Source organism: Planococcus citri, chromosome 1 (assembly GCF_950023065.1).
Source record: "Planococcus citri chromosome 1, ihPlaCitr1.1, whole genome shotgun sequence".
NCBI lineage: Eukaryota > Metazoa > Arthropoda > Insecta > Hemiptera > Pseudococcidae > Planococcus > Planococcus citri.
The window spans coordinates 25,536,559-25,561,939 of NC_088677.1; the positions used below are offsets into that span (position 1 = coordinate 25,536,559).

Below are 25,381 nucleotides of genomic sequence, written 5' to 3' on the forward strand. Positions count from 1 at the left end.
TATCGCAACGAACCTCTGAGAATGTAAGTCCGTACCTAACCAGCAATGCGACTCGATCTTTAACAATAGAGCGATAACCAGAAAACGATAGTGTACCCTTGAACAAATACGGATCTGAAACCATGATGACGTCGGCATAATGTTTCATAGCGTGAGCTCGAAGTAAAGAACAGCATAACAGGTCGTGATTTGCGTTAAGTTGCAGGACTAATAGCTGGTCTGTTCTATTCATGTTGTTGGCTGGACTCAGGTCCTCCGCCTGTGATTGGTGCTAATATGATCTGATCTGATGTGATCTGATCTGATGTGATTTGATCTGATCTGATCTGATCTGATCTGATCTGATCTGATCTGATCTGTACTAATCTGATGTGATTTGATCTGATGTGATCTGATATAATCTGATCTGATGTGATCTGATATAATCTGATCTGATCTGATCTGATCTGATCTTATGTGATCTGATCTGATATAATCTGATCTGATGTGAATTGTCTAATATGGTCTAATGTGCATTGTGATGTGATCCAAACTAAACTGATCTGATCGAATCTGATCTGATCTGATGTGATTTAATCTGAATCTGATGTGATCTGATCTGAACTAATCTGATTTGATTTGATTCCATCAAATGTGTCCGAGCAAATCTAATCTAATCACATCTTATTGTTTTCCAATTCTCCTTCTCAGGGGAAAATGACAGTATCTGATCAGATCTGAACAGATGTAATCGGGGTCAAAATTTTGATCTGATTAGATCTAGTTCGATTCGGTGAATTTGTGAATCTGATCAAGTCTGATTATATTTTTTCTACATCTGATCAGACCCAATGAGATGCAATAGATCAGATGAATCCAGAATGTCCGGATCTGATCAGATCCAGTACAATGGGTACGTGCATAGCTCACGATTACTGGGAGTGTACAGAATATTTTTATGGATAATAGTTGGAAATTTGCAATTAAATCTGCTAATTACAAGTAGATAATAAAATCACTTTGAATTAGGTTTCAAAAATTAATGAAATTTCAGCAAAATGGCAAAACATGGCAGAAATAACCTCGTCGTTAAAACATGTTAAAATGGTATATAATGCCTAAACATTTTAATAAAGGTTCAAATCATTTAAAATCATCAAAAACTGGCAAAATTGATACCTATAAAGTTGCACAAAGTGTCAATGAAACATGCAAAAATAGCATAATACCTACATATGTCAATTCGCACAATTTTGACTTTGTAAGGAAAGACATTGTATTTTCTGGTTAACTTTGGAACCTTCGAAATCGAGAATAGGTACGAAAAAACGTCACCTTAATTTTTGGATACGTTTATCAGGATAAAAAGTAGTATTTGGAGGTAACTTAGAAATATTACTTCTCCACTTTTAGTAAATATGTATTTTGGAAGGAACACTCAGAATTAATGAAAATCAATTGAAATCGGAATACATCGCACCGCATTACTCCACGAGTGTAGTAATGTTATGATAAGTAGGTACCTAATTATTAATTATAAACAACACCCCCCCCCCCCCAAAAAAAAAAAAAAAAAAAACATTCAAAATGCAAATTCAAATAAAACTACAGCTCTCAGGTCAACCAATTAAAATTTAAGACGTTCTAAATTTGATTTCTTACTCCATAAAAAAAAAAAAGAAAACACCGAAGAGCTCAAAAGAGCGTTGGAAATTCCAGTATCTTGGCAGTTGTTTTTACACGAGGCTTCAGGAATAAAAGTTGCTATAAAAATAAAAGCAGAAAAATCCGAGAAGGAGGTAAAACAACGAATTTGAAACAAAAGAAACTTTTGAAAGCTGACGAAAGTAGCATGAAACTAATCTTATTAAAAACCGTTTCGAACGAATACGCTGCCGTTTCTCGTTTTTATTTAATTTTTTTTGGCGTGCGCGCTCGATTCGTCGTCGTCGCCGGCGACGTGAAGGGGCCGGAATTAATGAAAACAACAAGGATGAAAGTCTTTTCGAGGAATCTGTTGTCATTTCGTATATTGATTGAATTATATGTAGCGGAAAAGTTACAAAAAGAAACGTCAAAAGCTTATTTAGCTTTTTATTTTTTTCCCAGCGAGCTTCTGTGCAGCGGTGTTGAGAGATCAAAAATTAGTTCTTTTGCGTGCTCGTCTATGCCAATCACAAATCAGACGAGTGTGTAGGAAATTAGGAATCAGAGAGTAAAAGTTTTATAGAACCAACGATGCTACGAAACTATATACTACATCAGGGAGATATACAGCACGTTGATAATTTTTATCGTAATTTCACCAAACATGTCTAGTGTAGTGTACCCAGCATCGCAGCATCGCAGCATCTCGTCTTCAAGTACCTCGTCTACGCTATACAACGAGTATAATTACGTCAGTGTCGTTACTCCTGGGAAACCTATAATAAAATGCTGCTTAAGAGTTGTCGCGTCATCGTCTTCTCTTTTTCTCTCTTTCTCTCGAGCGAGCAATCATTTTGAAATCTCGTATTAATCACGTTTAAACATTTATCTTTTTCAATTTTCATTATTCATTTGGACGAAGAAGAAAACGCAACGCCGCGTATCAACCGTAATAGACGATCGAAGTTTACGAGTTGACTATTTCTTGAAATTTTATATCATTGTAGAAAAACTATACGCTATATGGACTTGAATTTAACGATCGAAAAAATAAATGGATACGAAATATTTAGTAGCGAGTAATTTCTCTTTGTACCCGGAAGTTTGGCCAGTTCTGTGGGGTTATACGCGATGTCGACCTATGTGCTCGCAAATAGAAATTTACGACCTTGTGTAAATCTATTATTTTATACGAGCTTATACTTCTTTCTTTCTTTTTGTTTACGGCAGAAAGAGTACGCGACAGCATCTAATGCTACGAGGAGTTTTTTTTTGCAATTTTTCGAAATAAATTTTAGTACCGAGTTTTTTTTTTACACAAAAAAATTATTTTTTAAAGAGGGTTAAAACGTGTGTAGAAGAATTTCCTTTTCGTCCTGAGCATGATGTGAGTATTTCAAGAGGGATCAGAGGGTCAATCAATAAATTCGAGCGAAATTATTTGCTGGTGTTTTTTCTAATAATGGAGAAGCTTTCGCTAAATTGTACATACATAGTACATTTAGATCACGGATTTCCAAAAGGTTCAAAAATTAGGTAGGTAAGTAAATTAATGCAAGCAACGTAAATAGAATAAAAACACAGAAGTTTTAATCAAAATTCCAAGTTCGACTTCGCACAATCTTCAGATCTCTGAATCACACACAGCATAAATGTTTTAAATAATAATTAATAACACTGAAAAAAACTATTAAAACCGTTGAGAATTATCAAAAACTGATGCAATTTTACTAGCCAGGTCAACTTACCTAACAAAACTTACATAAAACGTCGTAATTCATGATAATGAAACAAGAAGCCAAAAAAACATTGAAATTAATAAAAAGTGTTGAAAATTATCTAAGACTGATGAGTTTTTGATAAGTACATATGTACCTAAGTGATACTTAATTATTTTAATGCCATTTTTAACATGTTTTTATAGTTTTTCTCAATTTTTAATACTTACTTTGAATAATTTTTCAACAAGAGATGTGTGTTTTTAAAAAAGGTTTCCACGATATTTTAAGTAATTTTTTTAATTTCTACAAATTTTTCAGGAATTTCATCAATTTTTGGTACTTTTTGATTTTTTTAAAGTGGTTTTATGCTATTTTTGCATATTTTATTAACGCTTTGTGCAAGTTTTTGATGATTTTAAATAATTTGAACTTTTATTAAATTATTTAGGTACACACCATTTTAACATGTCTTAACGACAACGTTCTATATAATTTTGAGTTGATGAGATTTCATTAGATTTTGTATTTTTGTATTTTTATATCATCATTTCAACTGATTTTTAACCATGCTCAATGTAATTTTTGCCATGTTTCGCCGTTTTGGTGAAATTTCATCAATTTTTGAAACCTAATAAATGATTTTATTATCTACTCGTAATTAGCTCAATTTTCAACATATTTTCACAATGTTTCATGCAATTTCAAACAAATTTCTCAAAATTTTGCAGAAATTTTATCAATTTTTGCAGTTTGAATTACAAATTTCCAACTATTATCCGTATTCTTTTTAATGCCCCCCCCCCCATCGGATTGGATCTGATAAGATCCGGACATTCTGGATCCAATTTGATTTATTAGATCCCATTAGGTCTGAACAGATGTGGAAAAAATCTGATCAGACCAGATTAGATCCAGAAATTTGCTGATGAATCCAACTACATCTAATCAGATCAGAGTTTAGACCGGATTACATCTGTTCAGATCTGATCAGATTTTATCATTTTACCCTGGGAAGATGAATTGGAAAATGATAAGATCTGATTAGATTAGATTGGATTTGCTCAGACAGGTTTGATAAAATCTGGTTACACTAAATCAGATCACATCAGATCAGATTAGCGTAGATCAAATCAGATAACATCAGAGCAGATTAAATTAGATCAAATCACATCAGATCAGATTAGATTGGATCACATCACATAACATTATATTAGATCAGATTGCATCAGATCAGATCAGATTACATCAGATCAGATAAGATTGCATCAGATTAGATCAGATTGCCTCAGATTAGATCAGATCAGATTTTTTTTTCAAACACCTCGGACGCACTAGGCGCCGAGGGTTTGTATTTATTTAAAAGAAAAAACAATCTTAATTTTAGGGTTACTAATATTAGCTATTCTATAATACAAACTATACCTTCGCCCCAAAATTAAGATGAGGGACGGGAAGGGGAATGGGGGGGGGAGAGTGAGACGGATCGTCCACCCTGACCCAAACCCCTAGGCAGTTGCCTAAGGCTCGATCTCTGCCAAGTTCCATGAGTCATTACTCACGCGTACCTGTCTGGCAGCAGACTGGGCCCCCGACCAGTCTCTGGGGGAAGTTTGAAGGGGGAGTGATTTTGCCTAGGGGTGATCCCAACAAGTTGGGGCCTCTAGTTAAAAGACCGTGAGTACATTGGGATATTTGTGGGGCGGTCAGTGCACTTGCTTCTCACCAACCGCCCACAATGAAGATTGTTACGTTTTTTCTACACTAAAGCTAGGCTATTAAGTATATACAGTAATAAATATCTTGATCCAGGTTGCGTCTTGGGAAACTTTGATGTCTGGATGTTTCTGGCTTCTTTTTCTTCTATTTCATTTGGATATGATATAATTTTGGGGGATAAAAAATAAAAGAATATGAAAAAATAAAAGAAATAACAAAATATTTACAAAAAAGGGAAATTATTTACGTTAATGGATTTAGGGGGTCATACTTAAACAAACTAGCTTAGACCTAAAACCCTAATTACAATTTTTACATGTACAAATATGAGGTGGAGGGTGTCTATTTATAATTCTTTGGCACCAACCACCTTTTACAAACTAGAAAATAATGAAAAATTTATATACATCTTAAAATATGGACAAAATCGGGATTCGGGTCGCTATTCGGGTAACTATCTGGTACTGGCTACACTATCTTCTCGATTGGCTGCAGACTCGGACTGTAATCGGAGAGTTCTTGAAGAACTCGATTAGCACGTGTCTTACAAGTCTCCAGTCCATTTCGTCCAGTCCGCAACCCAACCTGGGTATAGCCAGCATCTCGATTTGCAGTTCCGAGCATTTTTTGATGAGGTTTTTCAACGTTATAAGGAAGTCCCTCTTTGTAGGTTTATCTTTGTACTTCACTTTTGTTACCATATACAGCACGAAATTTGTTGTTTTATGGCCATCGAGCTTACCTTCCTTTCTGGTTTCCACTACCTCCCATACTGAAGCCCCCCCTGCTTCCTCAGGGTGTCCCTTGTCGCGGATTCGCGGTTATTAATTATATTTGGCTATGTTTTTGTTATATTTAAAGTTCGCGATCTCGATAATATTCGGCTGCTAGGTTTGTTATCTTGAAGATTCAAAAGTTTTTGTTATTGTTTTTATTCGAAAATAAATAGAGTATGAAAAAGGTTCGTTTTGAAGCGATTAAATCAATCGCCCTTATTGTTGAATTTCCTTTTTCGTTATGGTAGCAGGCTGATCCTAAATAATCGTTCGTTTCGTCCTCCGAATTCGTTGGTAAATTCCAAAAATGCCGGAAACCAGCGAAAATGCCGAAAAGCTAAAAGCGTTATCCACCCGAAAGTCCAGACTTCGTTCTTCACTGACTAGAAGTATGTCATACGTAAGTGAGAAGCTGGCGACGGCAGATTTTAACGAAGTTAAAGTGAAATTGACAATGGTCGAAGATATATATAAAAATTATCTTGCTTTACTTGACGAATTCGACAACTTCGAAGTTCCGGATCTGGACCCTTTCATAGAAAAATTCGAAGATGACTACATCGCCATTAAAGGTAAATTAGAAAGCAGTATCGAAAAATTCTCTAATAGCAGTGCTGTTCCAGGTTTTAAAAGACAGTGTACAACTGAATCTGGTGGTAGCGGTAGTTGTTGTTCTTCTTCAAAAGCTACGATTAAGTTACCAAAGTTGGAGTTGAAGAAATATGGTGGTAATCTACTTGAATTCGAATCGTTTTGGTCTTCGTTCAACTCAGCTGTACATAATACTGATTTAGAAGCAACTGATAAATTTACGTACTTGAGAAATAACCTGGTAGGCGAAGCTGAATTATTGTTGAAAGGTATGGGTACCACTGCTGCAAACTATCCAATCGCATACGAAATGGTAAAAAAGAAGTTTGGTAATAAAAAGAAATTAATTGATTTATTATACGATAATTTAACGAAAATTCCAAAAAGTAACAAATGGACTAAAAATTTGCGAAATACTTACGATAATATTGAATCGAATTTACATGCTTTAGAAGGTGTAGGTGAAAATATTCAAAACAACACCATACTGTACTCGATGATTATGAAGAAGTTTCCATTTGATATAATTATGAAAGCCGATTTGGATGTTGCAAGTAACGATTTATCCGAATTGAGGCAGAAAGTTGGCGAATTGATATGGAAACAAGAGCAATATTGTGGTACGAATTGGAGTGAGTCATCCGATAATAATCCTAATAAAAAAGATTTTTTCAAAGGTACTACAGAGAGCTTGATAACTGGTGATAGAAAACCGAGTAAAAAATGTATCTATTGCGGTGAAACGTCACATTATTCCGATGAATGCAGCAAAATAACGACATTGGAAGACCGAAGAAAGAAATTGAATGGTCGTTGCATCATTTGTTTGAATCCTGGTCATCTCGCTAAAGACTGTACGGTAAACAAACCATGTGTACATTGTAAGAAACGTCGTAGTCATCATCGTAGTTTATGTATTAAATTATTTTCAAAAGAAGTTAGTAATCCTGAACCAACTGAATCTTTACTAATGAAAGATCAAGAAGGTAACCTGTTAGCAGCCACAATCAACGTTGGTAATGAAAGTCGTGTTCAGAAAGTTACCTCAATTCTGGATAGCGGTTCAAGAAGATCGTACATTACTACGAGGTTGGCCGATAAATTAAAATTGAAGCCTCTTCATTATGAAACGATTAGAATTTCTACGATTTGTTCCGAAGCTCCTCGAGAAATTTCAACCAAGGTCGTTAGTTTAGATATTTTTACAAATGATGGTGAAAAAATAAAAATCACTGCAAATACGATACCTAAAATTATTAATCGAATAAATCACCACGATATTAAGTTAGATTCCAGATTCAAGAAATTCAAGCTCGCTGAAGTTGATAAAAATCTTGTACCTGAACTCCTGATTGGAAATGACTACATGTTCGATTTTATGGTCATGGAAAAAGTAATTATTGATGATTCAACTTCGTTAATCAATTCGAAATTTGGATGGCTGGTTGTTGGTCGAATCGATAAAAACCACGAAACTCCAGTTTTCTTCTCCGAGATTGAAATGGTAGAAAACCTATGGAAATTAGATGCGATTGGGATAGATGATTCAACCTCAGTGGAGGATATTGGCGATGAACTTGCGGTAAAAAGTTTTTATGATAATATAGAATTGATAGATAATCGTTATGAAGTAGCTTGGCCCTGGAAAGAGTACCCTCCTGATTTAAAATCGAACAAAGGGCTCGCCTACGGTCGTTTGAAATCTCAGATGAGAAAATTCGAAAAGAACAAAGAATTATTCGACGAATATGACAAAGTGATCGAATACTAAGAGTCTCAAGGTATTATCGAACGAGTCAACGAATCTATCAACGATAAAGAAGATTTAGTTCATTATCTTCCGCATCACGAAGTTCTGACACCAGGTAAAAGTACCAGTTTACGAGTTGTTTATGACGGTTCTGCAAAATCTCGAAAAATTGATAAAAGCTTAAACGATTGTATTTTTCGTGGTCGTGTTCTTTTGGAAACGTTATGCGGTTTGATTTTGCGCTTAATGTTGAGATGTTTTGTATTAACTTCTGATATTGAAAAAGCATTTTTGCAAATCGGTTTGAAATTACGTGATCGCGATTTTGTTAGATTTATTTGGATAAAAGATTTTAATAAACCGCTAAACTTCGATAATTTGATTATATTTCGCTTTACTAAAATTCCGTTCGGTGTTATTGCTAGTCCGTTTTTGTTAACTTTAACAATAATTTTTCATTTAAATCAATATGATTCGAAGTTCGTTCCGCTATTACTAAGAAGTTTTTATGTGGATAATCTTATCTTGAGTGTCGATTCGGTAGATGAAGCTATTGATCTTTATAATTTTTCAAAATCTTGTTTTAATGATGCTTCGATGAATTTACGTAATTGGGTTACGAATTGTAATGAACTTAAAAATGTTTTAAAACCAGAAGATCGTTTAGATGTATCTGAAATTAGTATTTTAGGGTTAAAATGGAATGTTAAAAATGATACTTTTGTGATTAATCATAAACTCGCTAATTCGGCTATTATTATTACAAAACGTGAAGTTGTAAAAAAGGTATCCTCGATTTTTGATCCATTAGGTTTTTTGTGTCCTGTTGTTTTACCAGCTAAATTATTTATTCGATATTTATGGGGCAAAAACTTAGATTGGGATGATGTTTTAGATGAGAAAGATCAAAAGTCGTGGAAAGAATTATTAAATAACTTGAATTGTATTTCGAATGTAGAAATAGATCGGTACATATTTCGTGGCGGTAATGCTTGTAATGATTTTGATTTACATTGTTTTGTTGACGCGTCTCAAAAAGCTTATGCTGCAACCGTTTACGTTAAGAAAAATAATTTAACTCGTCTCGTTTTTGCTAAATCTCGTCTTGCTCCTCGCAATAATTTAACTATTCCGAAGTTAGAATTGTTAGCTTTATATATCGGTAGTCAAATCGTGAATTTCGTTAAGAATGAATTTTCTGATGTTAATATCAAAAATATTTATGTATGGTCTGATTCCAAATGTGTATTATCATGGTTATGTTCGAAAAAAGTTTTGCCCAAATTTGTAGAAAGAATTGTGAAGAAAATTGATAAATCGTTCAATTATCGCTACGTTCCATCTGCTGAAAATCCTGCTGATATAGCCAGTCGCGGTGCAGAAGTGCAAGATTTGAATTCGTTCTGGTGGGAAGGCCCCACATGGTTGAAAGAGATGGAAGTCGCTTGGCCAAAGGCAATGAATTTACAATTTGAATCCGAACCTGAACCTGAACCTGAACCAGAACCAGTACTTATCTCGAATAATACAGCTGTAATTCAGCCTCCGTTTAAAATCGATTGTACTCAATTTAAAACCCTCAACTATCTACTTGATGCAACGTTAAGCTATATGAAAAATGTCGATTCGAATAATATTGTTCAGAAAACCGAAGAAGCTTTCAACCAGTGGATTATATATATCCAAAACAAAAATTATCCTGATATTTCGCAACCTAATGCGCTTGGTTTAAAGCGTGATTCTCAAAATATTATACGTTGTCATGGGCGCTTAGTTGAATCATGTCTCGACGATAATGCGAAGTTTCCAATACTTCTACCTGAGAAAGAATTCTTCACTCGTTTATTAATTGAAAAAATTCATATCGATAACTATCATGTCGGCGTTTCCCATACTCTCTCTGAATTGAGAAAAAATTTCTGGATTCCAAAAGGCAGATCGACGGTGTACTACGTTCTAAAAAAATGTGCTAACTGCAAATACTATGATGGTGGTCCATATAAATATCCTGCAATTCCTCCGTTACCTGAATTCCGTGTAAATCAAAGCAGTCCGTTTTCCTGTTGTGGTATCGACACATTTGGTCCTTTATACGTCAGTGATAACTCAGTCCAGAAAAAAGTATTTGTTAGTATTTTCGTTTGTATGATTACACGTGCGATTCACTTAGAACTTTTAGAGAATATGACCACTCAAGAATTCCTACTCGCTTTTCGTAATTTTATAGCATTACGCACAATTCCAAAATTTGTAATAAGTGACAACGCGCCGCAATTTAAAATAACTAAATCGGTTTTTGAAAATCTTTGGAAACAAATAATTTCTGATAATGATGTAATAGATTTTTGTAAAAATAATTCGATAGAATGGAAACTGTTACCTGAATATGCCCCGTGGCATGGCGGTTTTTACGAAAGGTTAATCGGTATAGTGAAAATGTCGCTAAAGAAAACAATTTTTAATTGTATAATAACAGAAAATCAATTGAGAACCGTGTTGTATGAAGTAACTTCTGTTATTAATTCGCGTCCTATTGTTTACGTAGGTGAAAATGATAGTAATGTATTAACACCTAATGATTTGATGAATACCAAATTCGATTTTATTCCGGATATTGATAATGTTAAAAATATTAAACGTGATGTAATCGTAAATTTATGGAAAAGATCTAACGATATTATTAATCAATTTTGGAACGTTTGGAAATTCCAATATTTAACTAGTCTTCGCGAACGTAATATTAGTATAAAACAAAAGAAAAATGTAGTAGATTTAGTTCCTAAAGTAGGAGATATCGTATTAATCGAAGGTGATAAAAAATTTTGTCCTAGAGGAGAGTGGAAAGTTGGTAAAGTAATTAATGTTAATGTTAGCTCAGACAGTAATGTTAGATCAGCAATCGTTGAAACTAAAAATTCTAAACTTACCCGTCCCATTAACAAATTGTATCCCTTGGAAACATCGTAATTTTTCTCGTTTATACTTATTATTTTAAATTTAAAAATTCGTTTTTTTTTTTTTTTTTTCGTCGGGAGTGTCGCGGATTCGCGGTTATTAATTATATTTGGCTATGTTTTTGTTATATTTAAAGTTCGCGATCTCGATAATATTCGGCTGCTAGGTTTGTTATCTTGAAGATTCAAAAGTTTTTGTTATTGTTTTTATTCGAAAATAAATAGAGTACGAAAAGGGTTCGTATTGAAGCGATTAAATCAATCGCCCTTATTGTTGAATTCCTTTTTCGTTTATCGCCAAATTTCCTGGAAATTTGCTTCGCCGCACCCTGAGACATCTGGAAGTCGACACTGACACAATGTGCCAGTGCGTATTTCGGAAAGCAAATAAGCAGATCCTCCTCTATTTCCTCCAGCGTAAAGACACCGTTGGAAGTTGTCACCAACTCCCCCCAGCTTCCCTTCCGGAGTTTTTCAATGAGTTTCTTTTCCTTTCTGTCTAGTATGGCTTTGACTTGAGCTGGTGTTGATGGGGCGGCTTCCAGGTACTCCTTGTATGGGAGCAGGACAGCCACCGCCGCTGGCCCAGCTGGTCTAAAGAATCTTTCTTTTACTGCCCTAAGAACTAGATACTGCATCGGCTCAAATAACTTGTGTTGGTAAAAAAGTAGTGTGATCAGATTACATTTTAGATCAGATCGCATCAGATTATATCAGATCAGATCAGATCAAAACTGGACTTTACCTGGGTCCAATTTGAACTTGCCAGTACTGTGCAAATCCAATCGTTTAGGCTAGATAACTTCACATGTTTTATTATACTCACAATCTAGAGTAGCAAAAATTCAATTGACATGCATAAATTTATACAGCACCCGTCAACCTTTTGCATACACAGATATAAAATATAAACGTTTGAAAAAAATACTCATCTCTCATCATCCTCAAACACAAAGAAATTAAATTCCGCACGAACTCCACCCACACATCTCATACTCGCTGAAAACCCATTCTAATAGTTAATATGAAAATTTTTCTTCTAATTTTTACAGCTACCGAAGACGTTAAATGCTATTCAGATGGAAAATCACCGTCATCGGGTAAAAAAATCAAACCGAAGGCATCATCTCCGAATGGCTGGGGTCCTCAGCAATGTTCGGTACGTAATGACAAATTATTAAAAATACCGCTTCACTACTCGTATTTGTAATATATATGTATATTAAAAATTCTTCGTCTTGTTCATCTTCTATACTACAACATCTCTCTTCGAATGAAAAAATTAATATCAGCAAAAAAACTCAACCTAAACGAGGGATAGAAAATACGCTACCAAGGACAGGGGACAAACCGGGGTAGCATCAGCAATGAAAAATAGAACATTCTTTTTGTCTTAATAAAGAAATTTATCTTTCAAACAAAAAATATCCTCGTATAGCTTTAACCTCTATAACTTTCTTAACTTTCCATATTTATGTAAATTGGCTACATCTTTAGAAGGACGTAGAAAATGTTGTTCGCATTTTTAATAAGTTTCAGAAAATTCTCTACCCCCGAATTATTCATTCGAGAAATTGTTTCCGCTTCTCACTCTTCTCCTTATATTGTTAGAACTACGCGGATAACGGCGACGAACATCGAGAAAGGAAAAAAAAAACAAAACGCGCCAACTGTTGGAAGACATATTTTTACCATTTTCGTTGTCATTTGAAAAATATTCTTCTTATTTCGTATACTCACGATTCACGTTTATACGTAGTACATTATAATTCGAGATCACGAAAAACGAGAAGAACGTAAGAACACAGAGGTACCTATGTTTTTTAGGGGAGCACCGCAGCAAAAATAAGAGAAGTTGAGTCGCTTCGCGAGTATTTTATGATTAAAAATTTTCGCGCAATAAAATATAAATACCGAGAAGTAAAAGTAAAGAAATAAGTGCCTATGCTTCGAAAGTATCTATAAAATTTCTACCTCTATATATAGGAAAGAACCCGCATTCAAATTAACCCCTCTATAGTATTAGGCTTCGAGAATATAATGAACACATTTTTCAAACCTCTTCGCCTACGTTCTGTATACTTAAGACTTTTCTTCGGCGAGAAAGGTGAATGAACTGGAAACTCGACGTGATTTTTTACCGAAGAATGTTGGTATCTCGACACAGTCGACACAGACAGCAATCGAATCGATTTAATACATTGCGGATAATGAAACTTGGATGAGAAATCTTGACAAAACGAATCAATCTCTCTGTTTAATAATTGAAATCGTACGTTATACGATAAAAACGCATATCACTCGTACTCCTTGTACCAATTACATCGTCTTATTGTTTCATCCATTAAAGTAAACGTATTATAAAACTAAAAGCTAAAAGATCAACTGCATCTCAGTGCCTATTCTAACGTGTAGTTCCAACAATATTGTGTAGCTCCAAAAAATCGATGTGCAGTTGGAAAAAAAATTGTGCAGTTGAAAAAAAAATTATTCAGAATCCAAATTAAAAAAAAATTACTAGGTAATAAAATAATGAACAACAACAGTATCAATCAAATGCAAAAAAAACGAATTTGGGACCCATGTAACTTCAGTGAGAAAGGTACACTATAAAAACTGCACAATGCTATCAAACAAATAATCAGGTATAAGGTAGATACATAAATGTAGTAGAAAAAATTACTAAGTAGCAGTGGAGCTCAGAGGATAGAAATGTGCTATTGCAAAATCTTTGAAAGTTCCAAAAATTTTTCACGAGGGCCCCTTTTTTTCAGAAAAAACCTAATGATTGCCATGAGTTATGTGAAATTTTTTCATGGACCAGTTCTTTTCACTTCTAATGATAAAAACAAATCCAAAGACAGTTTTGTAACGCTCTTCCTACTGTTAATGAGCTATTTCTGAGGAGAAAAAAACTTTTGAGGCCTTTTTGAAGAAATCTTGCAGAAACGTACCTATGTCTATTACCAATTTCAAGTTTTACTATAATGTCGATCCATCATTATTTTTAAAACATTTTTTAAAAATTTGAAGAGCTGAAGAGCTAAAAACCAGCTTATTTTTGATCTACATATTAAAGGAGTTTATCCAAATTTGAGCTGATTTTCAGACAGTCACACACAGTACGTTTTTTTAAATGATTGATTACTGGAGAATACTGGTTGAAAAAAACGTCTTTGATGTGCTTGCCTGAAAATCAAATTAAATGTGGACAAATTTGTTGAATAGACCCGAAAATGGACCACAATTTTTAGCTGCCCGAATTGATTTCCACATATCTCATAAGTGAAATTTTGAAATTATATTTCTGGGTGGAACAAAAATCGCGCTGGAAGTTCCAGAATGACTAAATGGCTAGAAATTACAAAAGTTAGTTCATGGGAGTTGATTTTAGTTACAGAGCTCCAGGGGGAGGGGGTAAGACTGAAATATGTTCAACTTTTTACCCCAGGTATCCCCCTTCCACAGATTTTTCAAGCTATTTAGCCTGGAGTTGGAAACAAAAATGTTGAATAGGTAATTTAAATTTTTCAAATATGTACAATGCTACTACAATCATAACAAATTTGAATTGTTCCATTGCCAGGTTGGTGTAGTAAGATCAAAAATCAAAAAATTCGCACCTTTTTTCTTATTACCTATTTTTTGTGGGTTTTCTTTGGCTTTTGGTCTGTGAAAACAAAATTTAAAAAGAGGACAGAACATAATTTTTGGAAAATTTTCAATTTTTCCCGAGCGCAGTGAGAGTAAAAGATTTACTAAGAAAACTCACAATTTGTGAAGTACCTATCAAATAATGATTTTCAATATAAGAGTTTCAACGTTAAATTTCAAGCTTTTTGGCATTTTCGAATGAATCCTCGCACTTTTTGTCGCTATTCTGAGTTACATAGAATAATTTTTTGCTGTTTCGTTATATCGCACCCATACCAACCCTGTATTGATTGGGTTATGTCTATTAAATTTCTGAAGGTAATGTTTCATTGTTGAAAATTTTTAAAAAATTGTACAATAGAATAATAATTTAAAAAATTGACAAATTCAAAAAGTAAAATGACTGATGCAAAAAGTTGATTTTCATAGCTCCAACATTTAAAAATTCTAACAATAATTTTCAGGAAATTATAATATGTAATTTCAAAAACAGAAACAAAGGTCTGAAAGCCTGAGCGAAGCTGGGGCAAAAGCTTTCGAAAATTTAATAATTTTTCAAAATAAAACATATATGAAAAATTTGCATTGGTTTTTTTCCTTTTTTTGGGGGGGGGGGGAGAAGACATCCTTTAAAACGAATCTCAAAAAATTTCAGTCGGTATTGTGCAGCTTCAAAAAAACCTTAGAATAGGCCCTGCTGCATCTTATATCATTCTAAATACCTATACGAAGGAAACGCGAAATAATTTCTTCTAACGAAAGATAATTTCCTGTTTAATTTTCAATCGATTCTAACGAGGAAAATTGTACATTACTCGTTTTCAAAGTGTAGGTATAAGATACATAAACCACAATCGTATAAAATTCAAAGCACCGTATAGTATTTCCAAGGAGTACGCTTTTGCAATATTTTCCAACACCAAAGGAACGAGAATCGGTCGTTAATAAATTTCTCATCGTTGAGTGATGATAGACAAGGGGCCCGGAAATTGATACTTTCGTATCAAATGGAGCCAAGATCGATTACACGATACCTTTAAAAGTAATCCAATCGTAACAAATGGTACAAGATCAAAAATGACGTTAGAAGATGCTCGTGGCACGTTTATTAATTTTGGTTATTCGACTCATTAGATGGGAAGACGACACGTGCATACGGTCATTGTGAATTTTACCATAGATCTTGGTACAATTTTCAGGGGACGTAAATTACTCGAAAAGTCCTCGTGCGTGTTACACGCCCAAGCCCATTAAACGATGAAACCGTTAATTAAACTTTCGCGCGAAATAAAAAGCTAATTATATCCGGACGTTAAATTGTTTTCATAACAAAAATGAAAAACTGTTGGCGAATCAAAGTTAATCGTAGGTGTTACAGCGAGTATAAAAATTACATTCGTATAAAGGCGAATAAAAGAAATGAAGAAAAAAATTCGGGGGATGGAGAAGTTCGCAACGACACAGCCGACTCGGGAGAGAAAAGCCCTATAAAGAAATAATTTAGTAAAGAACGGTAGAAAATTTTGTTAACATGGTGCAGATGTGGCTCTAATCATTTTTAAAGTTCAAAGTAAAAATGTAAAATGAATGAAACGAAGTGAAAAGAACTTTTCTTTTTGATCAAAAGCAGTTTTCATGAAAAGTAACGTAGGAAAAAAAAAGACTGAAAGAAAACGAGAAAAAGGAAAAAAATTCCACCAAGTAGGGAATATAAGGAATGAAAGGAGAGAAGGAGAAAAAAAAGGCCAGACAGCCACGACGTTTTACTCGTAGAAGAGCATTCCTTTAAAGTAAGTTCTTAATTATTTCCAGTTCAATTTTCACCGACAGAATGCTCTTTTCAAAATTACCCCAACTTCGACGACGTCGTCATCGCCATCACACTTTATAGTATATTTTTTTACTTATGTGTTTGTGTGCCAACACCAAGATTTTCATCACGTTAACTTCAACATGGTATACGATTTCACACCGTACCATAGTTGTATATTGGTAGGTAGGTATTCTAGACACCTATTTGATAGTAATAAACAAAGAAATGCCAGGTTACAAACGCCATATACGAGCAGGTACCGAACACTTTTAATCGTTTGATCAAATTTTACTCGCTCGAGAGACTAATTTTTTCACGCGTTCGCAAAGATCAAATTTTAAAAGGTAATTTCTGCCATCTCGAATCTCTTTCTTTTCTCATCGTGTCGCCCTTTTTCATCTTTAGGTATACTATAGCGAAATCAAGATAAAAACCAACCACTTTCGAGATTCTCGACGAGCGAAAATTGAACGAATTATTTCGCGTAAATACCTAGCTATTTTTCGTATATATAGCCTATTATAATATTTCCCTTCTAAAATGTAGGTAATTTTTTCTTCAACGAATGCAATTCCGGAAGAGTGGATTGCTTTTTGTTTTCTAAAATTAACGCATAATACTCGTAATATATAACTTGGGCATACTAAAGATGGCGGTTGAATTTTTACCAAATGTTTTGCTTTTATTATATTTTACAATTTATAAGAACGATACGAGCGAGAGCAACGCAAGTATCGTATAATTTTCAAAAGGAATAATTTGTTAAAAGGAAACCGCTTTTATTGTTTAGTTCTGTTTGTATTTTACGTGCACAAAGATGCCATTTGTCATTCGGAATTTATTACAATTACATTGTGTGTTTGTTTTTACAATGCTTAAATAAATTTCGCCCCGGGCAATATTCTTTCGTTTATAACGAGCGAAGTAATAAAGCTATCTGAGCGTTGCGACGACGACGAACGACGATGCAGCGATGGATTGCGAGAGATATGTATCTAAAGTTGATCGATATTTTTGTTACAGATATGTTCGAAAATTTTTGGTAATACTTCGGCCTTGGCTAAACATAAATTAACCCATAGTGATGAAAGAAAATACGTGTGTGTAACCTGCGGCAAAGCTTTCAAAAGACAAGATCATTTGTAAGTATTACGAATTTTTCATGTTACTCGTAGGTATATTTATTATGGTTGCGAAATAATCATAGCGTAGTTATTTAGAGAATTTTGCAACGAAGGTAACCGAACTCATGCCCCTCTACCACTGATTTAAATGGGACCTTCATTTTTGGAACGAGCATGGTTTGAAACACTAATAACCGAAATTTCAGCTACTCGAAATGATTTTTGATAGATTTTTTCGTTCTTGTGAGGCGATTAGAAGTCAGATTTTTCATTCCTGGCGCAAAACCCGCTTACCTTAGTCACGTTCTGCAAATGACCGTAGAGTTGTGCTGAGAAATTTTGATTGAAGAGGTAAGCGGGTTCTGCGCCAGGAATGAAAAAATCTGATTTCCAATCGTCTCACAAGGAACCACTGGAGGTATCCGCCAACGATTTGAACGGGACTGCGATTTCTGAAATGAGCATAGTACATACGTATAAATCCCACATAACCAAAGTTTCAACTACTCGAATTCATTTTTCAATTTTTGGCGAATTTTTTAAAATCCAAAATTGACTATTTTCAATGATTTATGTTTTTTTTAAGTAACCTACTTAATGGAAATTAGTCCTACAACTAATATATTTTTACCCGTATTTTTCACACTTTTACCACATGAAAATATCCCCCCACCCCCACCCAAAAAACCAGCGAGAAATTCTTTTTAGTGTGCGTAGCACACTATTGGTTTCGCTTTGAGAAATTGAAATTTCATTATACATGAATGTTCTCTTAAGCTATCCAACCGTTTTTTGTACCTATTGGACACCATTTGAGAATCATTAAGGCGGAGGGAATAGATTAATTTTCATTCAATTCGGATGGGTAATTGCTGAGTAATTGCAATTTTAGTTCATTATTTTAATGCATTAAATCCTAAAAAAGGGAAAAGGGGACTTGTAGAACACCTGCCGCTCATTGTACCCTGCTATACCCCCAGTCTATTCCATCACCAGCTGTGTTTCGTTGTACCCTGTTACACCCCGCGGTCTGTTAGCTGTAAATTCCAAGTGGGAGTGGTTTGGTGGGGCGTTTACCAAACAAATATATTATTTTAATGCCCTAACCCTCGTAGTGAATTCGTGGCTGAGTGGTTAGGGCATGTAGGTAGGAATAGGAAATTTAGGGACCCAGGTTCGAATCCCCATGAGGTAAGTAGGTAGGTGACAGATTTTTCGTAGGAAAATTGGATAGGTAAATGCTTTGGAGTTACCTATGTAGTACATGATAATGGGGCAAAAATAATGCTGAAATTGAGTTATGAATTATGATATCATTTGCTAACTAAAAATTCATTTCATTAATTTTTTGTCTACCTATAGCCATAAGTATAGTAAGAATTACCTTGACATGAATAATTTTTAACTTTTTACTTATAATTTAAAAATTACTTCAAAATGAGTAATTAAACTAATTTTTGTACAATTGAAACATGTAATTTTTATTATCATGATTTAGTAAAAATTATTAAAACAAAATGATTTTTACTATTGGTACCTAGGTTATAGCAAAATTTATTAAAATGATAATTTTTACTATACGATTACAGTAAAAATTATTGAATGGGATCTGGTACTTAATTGTGCTAAATACCAGTATTTAGTTAAATTTCTTTGTAAAAATTACCCATATTATTTTTCGTGTAATTTAGAGGCAATTCAAATTCTTAACATATTTTATAAGATTTAATTCTTAATTTAGAATAAAAAGTAAGTTCTGAAAATTGGTTTGAAAATTTATAAATTTGAAGACAATGGAAATTCTAAAAAAAAAAATAATATGAAAATTTGTATTTAGAGACGCTGAGAATTCCAAAAATTGATTAAAAGTTCTGTAAGTTGCAGATAATGTGAACTTGAAAATTTTATGAAATAAGTATTGTAATATTTATGAAGAAGATGAGAATTCTGAAAAATTGGAGGCAATGTAAATTCCAAAAATTGAGTAAACGTTTTACAATTTGTGGACAATATGAACTTGAAAATTGAATTTGAAATTTTTTAATTTAAAGACAATAAGAATTCTGAAAAATTATTCAAAATTTGTCTATTTAGAGGCAATGTGAATTCTAAAAATTGATTGCAAATTTCCTAACTCAGCAGCAATGCAAAATTCTGAAAATTTATTGAAAACTTTATGAAATTGTAGCGATGGGGAATTCGGGAAATTGATTTGAAATTTTGTAAATTTTAAAACAATGCAAACTATGAAAAACAACTAGAAATTTCTTAATTTAGAAGCAATACAAGCTTATAAATTATTCTGAAATACCTATTGTAATTTGGAAAATATGAAAACACTGAAAAACAATTATTATTTTGAAGCAGTGAGAGTTTCAAAAATTCTCATTACTGTGACATGGTTGATTCACTTATGCACTACCTAGATGTAATAACGGTTATAGCTGTAGAAAAGGCAGCTAACCACGCACACTTTGCAGCTAAGCTTTGCTTAGCTGTCTCTGTCTAGTTTAAAAATTAGCTAAATTCTTTAAATTTGCGACTATAGAATACCACTATAAAATAGGAGGCACCAAACGTATCAAAATAACTACAGTGTTAAAATTTTTTTGAAGAGATGTTGAAGAATTTCCTAAATAAAGAAGTGTGATAGACTCCGACATAAAACTCATTCTGAAAATTACCCTCGACTTTGACCATTCCTATGCCGCACATAAGAAGGGATTACTCTGACGAAATATCACACATTGGTACCTCCCCCTATCATCTCACTAGATAGGCAAGTTTTATCCGGATTACAAGAATTATTAATAAGATTTGCTAGCCTATCTCGCGCCTGGATAAACGTAAAACGGCGGTTATATAGGTTTAAAGTGTTGGTTGGTAATTTATATCAATCCTTTTACTATTTAAATCTAATTAATTTTATTTTAAAGGTTTTACGTTAATTGCTTACGTGCGTATAGTTTACACCTCGTTAACTCCTTTTGAAGAAGAGATAAGCAAAAGTTGAACATGTTTTTTTTTATATTTGCCTAAGTTGCTCGTAAAAAGGGGGATGATTTTATGTATGGCGTAGGTTCGTTCGTTCGTTCGTTCGGTTCGGTTTTATGTATAAAGTTAAATTTAAAAGGGGGAAGTGTTTAAGCGATCGGTAAGCGTTTCTGGAAGATATTGTCGATTAAAATGGGGAGAATTCGATTCGCTTTTAATAAACTGTACGTGATACGTCAAAAGATATTTATACGACGATCGCATCGTGCTATCTTCAATTAAATATTGCTAGATTATAATTACGTTATATGGTACGCGTTTATATAGTTTAGTTTAATGAACGTCGACTCGTGTATTCGTATAATGTTGATTTATTGGGATGTGTGGTATGGTATGGTTTTTGAAAAATAGCTCGATAAAGATTTTTTTTCGACGATTTGGATTTTATGTCAATATGTGTGTAGAGGGTTTCCGTTCTGAGCATCGAACCTTCTCATCATCCTCCTCTTCCTCATCCATTTGCCTACTTCACTGAAATACCTATGTACCTTTGTAGTTGTTAAATTACATTATAAATTTTTTAAAGAAGAGTGCAAAAAAATTCTGTAACTTTTGAGACCTGTTCCTCCTTCCCAGCAGAATTAGGACAATCAAATCCAAAAATTAGAAAGGTAAATTTTGAATGAAAAATTGATTATAGGTACCTTGATTTCCAATTTTTAGTGACGTACGGTTCAAGCTTCACGTTGGTACTGTCCTCGTATATGTAAATCCGCTACTTCGCCACTGACAGGTTGAAAACTCTTTCAAAGAAGACCATTCGTGTTTCAAATTTCCTGGTGAAATCTATAAAAACGTTCCCTAAGGTGAGAATGGCTAAATTGTGCGGCTCGTGATTATGATTCCAAACACGTGTCATACGACTTTAGACAAGCATTTCGCTGGTCACTTGTTACACAATGGAAGCTATCCGTAGGAATCAATTATATAGACACACAAGGTACACTATAATTTATGACACGTGTCTGGTAACTCATTATGCCATGACACGTGTCTCGTGAAAGATACAAAAGTGAAACTTGTGCAGATAAATAACATCTTTCCCGGAGCTCGTTTATATTAGTACGAAACAACCCCCTTAATTCTTCAATCATCTTCCTCGCTTATCCTTCTCGTTCTGTAGGAATCCTAACAAAAAATTTTACATCGGTTTTTTTGGGAGGAGGGTTCGAGCAGCAACTCATTCATTACGGCAGACATCTCGCTGGGTGTTTTAAAACCGATGTCTAGCGAATAAAAACTCTGGTAAATTACCTGGTTAAAAATTTCTAACGCTTTCAACTATATTTACGACAAAACGCTCATAATTCGAATTTTAGTACTCACTGAAATATTTACCCTCGAAAAAAAAATGTTTTCGCCAATAAAAAGGAAAAAAAACGAGGAAAAAAGGCATCGGCGGCGAGAAAAAGTACCACTTCTCTTTTTCGCGAACAGTAGCTACGCCATTTTAGCGATCAGCATTAATCTTTATATCTCATTTTCTTGGTTCAGGCCCGCGGAAAATAGATTAAATTCACAATCCGACGTAAGAAGCCGCCGTTGCTATTATCTTAGTGAAAACGGCAATATTAAGCCGATAAAGTAGAAACAAGCATCATCATTCCACGGAGCCTTTTTCCAAGTTTAACTCTATTATCTTTAAACTCTCGCAATGTTAACTTCGCTGTGTGTTTCAAAAATATACTAACAATTAGATGCCTTTAAAAAGAAATATATACCTATAGAGTACAAGTCGTAGTACGATGAAGACGACGAGTATCGAGGATGATGGTGTAGAGTACGCGGGGAGGCGATGGAAATGTACTGTGTAGCATCTTCGAGAGAGAATAAAGAGAGAGGCTTCTCTTATCGTATTAATTTCATCTTTATTTATCCCACCTTTTTTTTTTTCCGTCTCTTACTCATTTCAGTGCCATCCATCTCTTTAGTATACGCACCACGTTACGCATACAGAGCGATGAAAATTACAAAAATTATATTACCTATATTCTCGATAAAAGAGCACGTCCTCCTCTTGTTCTCACTTCATCATCTTTTTCACTCTTTCTCGCGTGGTTCCCTCTGCTCGTTTTTTTTTCTCGCTACCTACTCGTCGTACTCGTATACTCGTATAGCTGAAGCGACACGGATTTTTACATAATTTTGAAAAGCCGTCAAAAACATAGCGAATTTTCACGCCGACAAATTTCAATAATACAATTTCGCCAAACGTTTTGCCAACCAAGCCTATCCCCGGGGAGATTACGTTTTGCAGTTTTGATTCGCACATGCCTACGGTGAGAATACGCATTTGCATATGTAATGCGAATTTTGACAAAAAGACCAGATTCAATTCTCCTTCTTGGTACGAGTAGGTATATGTTGTGCTGTAAAGTGTGAGCGAGAAAGTGTGTGTTATGAAATGCGCATGTTAATGTGATGTCTTGATAAGCTCATTGACAATATTGCCTTACTCTTCTGTCATATTTAGAATACGGTTCGTTTTGTCAAGATGAAATATTATGTCTGGATAACAAAACATTTGTGTGATATTTTTATTGAGTAAAGTAACGTGTATTTTAACGAATTATACAGGGTGTCCTATTCGATGTGTCGAATATTTCACCGGATTGGTAATACAGCAATTCAAACTACGCAAGTGAAATAAATTTCTTGGGAGTAGGTAGTAGGTACGTCTCAAAATCCACCAAACCAAATTTTTAGCAACTGAAATTTATTTTCGGATTTTCAACTAAAAAACGTTATGGAATTAACGATTAATTTGCAATCATCTCCAAAATTTTAAATTGCACTAAAAGCACCATCACTAAAAGTGAACTTGAACACGTAAAACTCAGGTCTATTTTTGACAAGTCCAAACTGAAAAATTCCTCACTAATTTCGGTAAATTTCAATTGGAAGGTGTACGTAAAAGTAAATTTTTTTATTCCTGGCGCAGAACCGGCTTATCTCCCCAACCAAAATTTTTCATCACAGCTCTTCAGTCACTCCTACAACATGACTAAGGTAAGCGGGTTCTGCGCCAGGAATGAAAAATCTGTCTTCTAATCACCTCAGAACCAATATAATAAGAAGATGATCCTTAAGAATCAGACACAGTTATCGATCTTTTGGTATTTTCAGACCAAAGTTAGGACTTGTGGTTGAATCAGACACAATTCTCGATCTGTGGGTGTTCTCAGACCCAAAGTTTTTTTATTTTAACAAAGAAACAGCAGAACTGCCGTGAGGCATTCACCACATACAATTAACAGACACAAATTTACAAAAGTGTGAGGAGAAAAGAAAAGTGGACCAATGCCCAATTTTCTACCTATTCGGCATTTGATGAAGAGTTACACGAAGAAATCTGTGGTCTTTGTTCTGGCAAGTCTTCTAGTGAAGTTATTATCTAGTAGTTGTATCGCTTCCGAGTTGGTATGCTGGTATAATCGTTTTGAGTGTGCTTTTGCTGATATCCTGACGATTTCGTCCACTGACATAATTTTCCAGTCCCTATGAAGGGTTCTGTTGCTAACGTACCAAGGGGCGTTGCTCATCAATCTCAGAGTTTTGTTTTGAAAACGTTGGATGATGTCTCTGTTGGCCTTTTTTGCACATCCCCAAAGAGGTGCTCCATACTGCCAGACTGGCCGAAGTATCGAGTTATAAACAAGACGTTTATTTTCTAGGCTAAGTTTGGAATTTCTGCCTAGTAGCCAATATAGGTTTTTGAGTCGGCAGTCAAGCTCCTTTCTCTTTACCTTGATGTGGTGGTTCCAATTAAGTCTGGAGTCAAGATGCAATCCGAGGTATTTAGAAACATTTGTCAGAGGGATGATTGACCCATAGATTGAAATATTAGCATAGCCATATTTTCTGTAGGTAAATGTGGTCATTGAAGATTTACTCTCATTTAATTTGATCTTCCAGCAATTTGCCCACTTGGCAAACTCGTCCATAGCCACTTGTAAGTTATTTACTGCAACTTGATGATCTCTATGTATTGAGATTTTTGCAGTATCATCTGCAAACGTTGCATCGATCACATTAGGATCCGTGGGCATGTCAGAAGTGAACAGTAGATATAATCTGGGGGCCAATTTGCTTCCCTGTGGGACTCCAGCTTCAGCTGTCTGTTCATATGAGGTTTCACCATTATAGTACACAGCAAATCTGCGTTCTTTGAGATAAGAACTGAGAATTTCACATAAGTTGGCTGGCAAAATTGAGCCCAACTTGTGAAGAAGGCCGTCATGCCAGACCCGATCAAAAGCCTGGCTCACATCAAGAAAAACGATGACACAAAACTTTTTATCCTCCAGAGCACCCTCGATCTGATGGACCACTCGATGAACCTGGTCAATAGCTGAATGCTTTCTTTGGAATCCAAACTGGTACTCAGGAATGATCTCTACAGTGAATTTTTCCATCCTTTTCAGAAGAACTGCTTCCATCATTTTGGAAAAGATTGGTAGCAAGGAGATTGGTCTATAAGAAGAGGGATCTTCAGCAGGTTTCCCAGGTTTGAGGATCATTATGACCTTTGCAGATTTCCAAGAGCATGGAATAGACCCAAAGTGAAGACTTTTGGTTGAGTCAGATACAGTTTTTAATTAA

The 25,381-nt window shown here is 34.5% G+C and overlaps 2 protein-coding genes across 4 annotated transcripts in view; both read left to right on the forward strand.

Moving 5' to 3' along the window:
* Positions 1–25,381, forward strand: part of LOC135850029 (uncharacterized) — a 224,180-nt gene that overhangs the window by 137,388 nt on the left and 61,411 nt on the right. For all 3 annotated transcript variants that reach the window (XM_065370716.1, XM_065370717.1, XM_065370719.1), the window contains exons 5-6: positions 12,187–12,293; positions 17,625–17,743. In XM_065370716.1, coding sequence (XP_065226788.1) covers positions 12,187–12,293; positions 17,625–17,743 — 226 coding nt within the window. The remainder of the gene's footprint in view (positions 1–12,186; positions 12,294–17,624; positions 17,744–25,381) is intronic.
* Positions 6,147–8,206, forward strand: LOC135850033 (uncharacterized). Its single transcript, XM_065370726.1, has 2 exons — positions 6,147–7,050; positions 7,108–8,206. Exons 1-2 carry the CDS (start codon positions 6,147–6,149, stop codon positions 8,199–8,201), a joined length of 1,998 nt encoding a protein of 665 aa, XP_065226798.1. The 3' UTR covers positions 8,202–8,206.